This window comes from Antrostomus carolinensis, unplaced genomic scaffold, assembly GCF_000700745.2.
Source record: "Antrostomus carolinensis isolate BGI_N321 unplaced genomic scaffold, ASM70074v2 scaffold38877, whole genome shotgun sequence".
NCBI lineage: Eukaryota > Metazoa > Chordata > Aves > Caprimulgiformes > Caprimulgidae > Antrostomus > Antrostomus carolinensis.
The window spans coordinates 7,135-13,042 of record NW_010326003.1 but is presented as its reverse complement, the minus strand read 5'-3'; the positions used below and the strand labels follow the sequence as shown (position 1 = coordinate 13,042).

General features: G+C 36.7%; 1 protein-coding gene across 2 annotated transcripts; it reads left to right on the top strand.

The window, feature by feature from the left end:
• The first annotated feature begins 47 nt into the window (after positions 1–47).
• Positions 48–3,720, top strand: DIPK1A (divergent protein kinase domain 1A). 2 transcript variants are annotated; one of them, XM_010171442.1, is made up of 4 exons: positions 48–178; positions 468–575; positions 1,269–1,445; positions 2,773–3,720. In XM_010171442.1, the coding sequence occupies exons 1-4, from the start codon at positions 59–61 to the stop codon at positions 3,583–3,585; spliced, it is 1,218 nt and encodes a 405-aa protein (XP_010169744.1). In that variant the 5' UTR covers positions 48–58; the 3' UTR covers positions 3,586–3,720. The 2 variants fall into 2 exon arrangements, with proteins under 2 accessions (XP_010169744.1, XP_010169745.1); XM_010171443.2 differs by lacking the exon at positions 1,269–1,445 and having other exon boundaries at positions 53–178; positions 2,773–3,585.
• The last annotated feature ends 2,188 nt before the right edge of the window (positions 3,721–5,908 follow it).

Here is a 5,908-nt window from a genome sequence, read left to right as displayed (position 1 = left end):
GCTGAATGAATTGCAAAGAATATTTTCTCTTTGTGTCCTCTAGGTACGTTTCTCATACATGCGGATGAAGTATCTCTTCATCTCTTGGTTAGTAGTATTTATTGGCAGCTGGGTTATGTATGTTCAATACTCCACCTACACAGAACTATGCAGAGGACATGACTGTAGGAAAATAATAGTAAGTATATTTAGCATAGCTTTCTCAAGTGTTTGTCCTGACTAATTCCACAGCCAATTCAGTCAGTGCCACATATAAATTAATCAAATTCTGATATTCCAGCATGTTGAAGTAAGATTACATCTTCAATTACAGATAAAACCAGTTATGTTTCTTAACACTGTTTTGGTATAGGGTTATTAAAAGTTTTCTTAGATTTTTCTTTCAAGAGTCAGGTGTTGGGAGAGATACAGTTGTTGCCTCCTTTCTTGGGCAGTTTGTCAAATATTTTTGTCCCTGTTTGTTTCAGTGTGATAAATACAAGACTGGCGTTATTGATGGGTCAGCATGTAGCAGTCTTTGTGCTAAAGAAACATTGTATTTTGGAAAATGTTTGTCAACCAAGCCCAATAACCAGGTAAGGCTTTACTCATCCAACCTAGTCTAATTATTTCCCACTGAAATGTCATTCTTTAGAACATCAAGAAGACCTTAGTGTCTGCAAGCTGCATCTGTTTGATACAGATTATTTCAAACTGTATTTGTTGTGACATGCAGGGTGGTTATATATATAATATACCTATATAGACAGAATGTCTATGTTTACTATATATTATTAATATATTATATACAATACACACCTATATATAATATACCTGTATATAATACTACATATTATTCCAATATGTAGAGGGATATATTATTATTTTATATTACATATATTTTATAAACATATATATATATATCAGATCCTTCCACGTTTTGACTGAATACTCATACTTCCATACAGCATACTCCTTCTCTGCTACCCTGCTCCCCAAATACACAAAGCAGCCTCTTAACAACCTATGCACAGATGCCAGGCATGCCAATATACTGTTTGTCAAGCTTTGTATGTGGACAGAGCAGCATCTCCTGTGTGCCTGCAGTGCTGTACTGTATTTGAAGTCGCCATTGTTTGCGTGCACTCCGTGCACTGCCTGTATGCAGGACTCGGCTTTCTAATCTCTGTTGTTACTTGACTCTTGAAGCAGTGGTCAAAGTACAGGCGGGCTTCAGATGATGGACTTCTGTAGTGTTTTTTACCTTCTTCCCCTCGTTTCCTGCATAGATATATTTAGGAATCTGGGGAAATCTGCAAGGTGTTATAAAATGCCAGATGGAAGAAGCTGCTCAACTCGATTTTGGTACTGATCCAGAACCCAGGAAGGAAATAGCCCTATTTGATAAACCGACAAGAGGAACCACTGTTGAGAAATTCAAAGAAATGGTATATGGTCTTTTTAAAGTAAGTGTATGCTTATTTATTCTATTTTGATAGAAAGGCTTATATTCCTGCAGCTACAGAGAATGACCTATTGTATGAGCCTTGTTCAAGTGCATGTTAGAAAAATAATCAGCACAAAAGTAGTTTTTCCCAGAAGTGCTTATCTCAAATTTTGAGGTGACTAATTACCAGGTTTTTCCTTTATGTTTTAACAGATGGAAGCTGGTATGCATCCTGCACGTCTACAGCTTTCACTTGCATTTTTATAGAAAATATTATTAAAATATATATTTTTTGCTGCTTTTGGGGTTATTGTAACCAGATACAAAGACTGAAGCATAGTTTGAAAGGAAGAGTTACTATGTTAACTGAGCAGCAGTAATCTAACCAGAACGAGCAGCCATACTTTTCCCAGTTCTCTCTCTGTTATATTAATGTGATACTTGCTTCTATTACTTTAATGCTACCCCAGAATTTTCCTAATAGAATCACTTTGATGCTGTGTCAATACTGATTTTGGAATTTCTTTCTTAAAATTCTTGCTCTTGTTGTAGCTCCTATGTCTCCAGTGATGGAAATAACGCTGTTCTAGCTGAGTGAGCGTATGTGTATACAGGCACACGCCTATAACATAATTATGTAAAGCTGGTGACAGTTGTCATGCATTACAGTAGCTTTGTCTGTAAGAATAGGTGAGCAGCAGGTGTTTTAGAGTCTTTTTTAGGAGAATTTGGGAAAAGTTTATCTGACTGTGTGCTTGGTTGTAGCTGAAAATGCAACAGTTCTGATTACAGCAATGGCTTCTTTCTCTGTGTTGATACAATTGAGTTGGTTATATCAAACAACAAACTTCAGTACTTCAGTAGACTTATCATATGGGATTTGTACTCAGTGTGTCTTGGTACTTTTTATAGTTGGCCAAAATGTAGTTGATACTGTAATTTCTCTACACCTGTAAGGTTTAATCAGCTGAAAACTAAACCTGATCTAAACGTTTGAATTCTACATACTTTTTCTAAGAGAATACTTAACAAGCTACTTGATATGATTTTTCTAAAGACTGATCTGAACAAGAACAATGTTTGAATTGTAATGTTTGCATTTTGACATGCAAAGAACACTAGTGCTTTCAGAAGATCATATACTTAGTGCCTCTGAAAACAGAACAAAAAGGAAGCTCGTCAGGCATCTGGTAGCAAGTCCTGTAACATCTATAATCAATGAAAACTAGAACATAACATACCCTACCATACTGTCCAGAGAAGGAGAAAAACAGGAGGCAGAATGACAGGTCAATTCATGGTAGTTAATGACATTATACTTAATCTTTTTCATTTGTTGCTTTTAGGCAAAATTGGGTGAACAAGGAAACCTTTCAGAATTGGTTAATCTCATCCTGTCTTTTGCTGATGGAAACAAAGATGGTAGAGTTTCTTTGCCAGAGGCGAAATCTGCATGGGCACTTCTCCAGCTAGATGAGTTTCTGCTAATGGTGATCTTGCAGGATAAAGAACATACTCCCAAACTGATGGGATTTTGTGGGGACCTCTATGTGACCGAAAGAGTTGAATATACCTCCCTCTATGGAATCAGCCTTCCATGGATTATAGAACTTTTCATTCCCTCCAGCTTCAGAAGAAACATGGACCAATGGTTTACTCCATCGTGGCCAAGAAAGGCAAAAATAGCTATAGGGCTTTTAGAATTTGTGGAAGATATTTTCCATGGACCTTACGGAAACTTTCTTATGTGTGATACAAGTGCCAAAAACTTGGGATATAATGATAAATATGATTTGAAGATGATGGACATGAGAAAAATTGTGCCAGAAATGAATTTGAAGGAAATAATTAAAGATCGTCAGTGTGAATCAGATTTGGACTGTATTTATGGTACAGACTGTAGAACTCTCTGTGACCAAAGCAAAATGAGGTGTACCACAGAAGTAATTCAGCCAAACTTGGCAAAAGCCTGTCAGCTACTTAAAGACTATCTGCTTCGTGGTGCTCCTTCTGACATCCATGAAGAACTAGAAAAACAACTGTACTTGTGTATTGCCCTTAAAGTCACAGCAAATCAGATGGAAATGGAGCATTCTTTAATACTCAATAACTTAAAAACTTTACTGTGGAAGAAAATTTCCCATACAAATGATTCTTAGCTTCTCCACCAGCAGAAGAGAATACTGATGCCTGCCACTAGAGGTGGCCTACCACATTTGATAAAAATAATCTGCGGCATTTTTCAAAGACATTTCTTTACTCAGATTTCATGAATGGCTCTTTGACTCCTGCCCTTCAGTCAGTACCGTATGACTGGCCTCCCCAAAGAATGAACGTGCCCCTGGATCATTGGGCAGAGGCCAGAAGCACTTGTGGTGTTCCAGTGCTGTGTTATGGAAACAAAACCCCTGCATGCTTGATTGTTCTGTGCACTTTGTCAGATCTTGAACAGGATGAAAGTGTTCACTGTGCCACCACATCAACTGATGGAACATCTCAGAATTCTGTTAAAATCATTGCTCACTTGTGAAATACACACAAAACATTTTTATCCTAAGTAGTTTTATGAAGAACCACCACTACTGCAAATAACGTGTCTTGAGTCCAAGCTGCTGTTGTGAATAAACTGAACTGTGAGATTGAAGTTTACTAATAACCTTGGCATGGCAGAATTTGCACATTAATAATTTTTAAACTGTGGAAAATTAAATTTTATTCTAGGACTGACAGGCTGTAATATGAGACTTAAACCAGATGTGTTTACACCATGTTACCTCATGCTTACATCTTGAATGTTTAAGTAGTTCAACACTTTTCAATTAAGTCCTCATACAGTGAACCATGTTGGAAGCCAAGAATTTTAAATGTTATTTCTTAAAATCATGTATATAGTCTAGCAGCAACATGAACATCTGTTTAAAAAAACCTGCAGTTTCTTGTATTTCAGTTGAAATCTTTTAACCTAAGTTAAGCTGTAGCAAATATTGAGAAGTAAGGAGTTTGTGGACTAAGCTATTTCATGAGAACTGGAAGTTAATTAATTTAAAAAATACTGATAGCAGAAACATCCTAACAGTTAAAAAAGGAAGATTGCATTGCATACCAATCTGCTGTATGACATGTGAAACAAGTAATAGTTGTGGATAAAGTAATGACTCTTTATTGTGCCTCTAAATTTAGCTACAGACTTGTACTTAAATCCTCTTAACTATTGCAGGATGTAAGCCAGTTAGACCTGAACTGTAGGACAGAAGCTGGACTGTTCAGGGTCATGGAACATTGCTTAAATGGGAGCCTATGAGATAGTAACAGCTAGGAATGAAGTGGAACCTAAGTGAGCTGTAGCATCTGTGATTCTCTGTTCAGTCTCAAGTTGTGAGTAAATAAACACCATTTCATCCTGGCACTCCACATGGCATGACCACTGTACCACCCTGAATCTGCATCCCTGTTGTTTCGCAGATTTACATCTATGTTCACAATTACAGAGAGCTGGATGTCCATAAAACACCTTAATACTGTGCTCAATACTTATCTGTTACTGTTTAATTTATAAATGCTTTAGGTACAAAATACATCGATCCTTAAAAAATTTTAATGGCAGTCATCCGTATACTTCTAAATCCTGGCCCCTTAATTCATTTTCAGCATTAGAAGGCCAAGCTTTATTTAAGTATTTGAAAGGCTGTTAATTGCTATAGGTATCCTGTATTAAATGCATTCCTTGAATGATTAAACTGAACTACAGGACCAATGTAAAGTAATTTCTCCATACCATATGTAATAGTATGCAGCTTGGGTTAAGTGTACTGTTTTGTAAACATCAGCTTTTCAGTTTAATAATTACTGTGCTAATACTAATTATTGTCTCTAACTTTATAATGTCATCCAAACATGAGCTAGTAAGTATTTGTAGTCAGCAATGCAGTCAAATATGAAGTGGTCATGTTCTTGGTGGAGAAATCTGACTGTAAATGCTACTGGGTTTTGGGCAGAGATTATTGGATGCAAAGTGAGTGGTGGGTATTTTGAACAACCTGGAAAACATGTTTAATGGTGCAGTTTGTACAGAACCTTCATTTGTATTGCTGTTTCATCAAGGTGGAGCTTTCACTGGAAAAACCCCACACTTTTGTTTACAATAAATCACAGGCCTCCTTTTCTCTTCCAATAGTGGTACCTCCCATCTATCAGTGTCTTAAAGCAAACCCTTCCTCCATGCAGCCTACTTAACTCATGTTTAAGTTGTGCAAGCAACTTCACTAAGTCTGAGATGTGGGAGAAAATAAGGGATAGGGGCAAGTCAATGCCTCTGTACTAAGCATGTTTATGCAACTTAAAAGTAAATTCTCTTGTCTGATGACTAAATCATGTAAAGTATTTAGCTTAAGACAATACCTTTGTCAGTAGCAGCCAGGGCTTGGAGCTGAGTGTGTGGAAGTTACTGGAGGAAACTTAAATACTTGCAAGTTAGATATGTAT

Bases quoted from the DNA above. Each gene is read 5' to 3' on its own strand.
- DIPK1A (XM_010171442.1), top strand. From the start codon at position 59: ATGCGGATGAAGTATCTCTTCATCTCTTGGTTAGTAGTATTTATTGGC. The intron at 179-467 runs GTAAGTATATTT...TGTTTGTTTCAG, and splicing joins ATGACTGTAGGAAAATAATA to TGTGATAAATACAAGACTGG. The intron at 576-1,268 runs GTAAGGCTTTAC...TTTCCTGCATAG, and splicing joins CAACCAAGCCCAATAACCAG to ATATATTTAGGAATCTGGGG.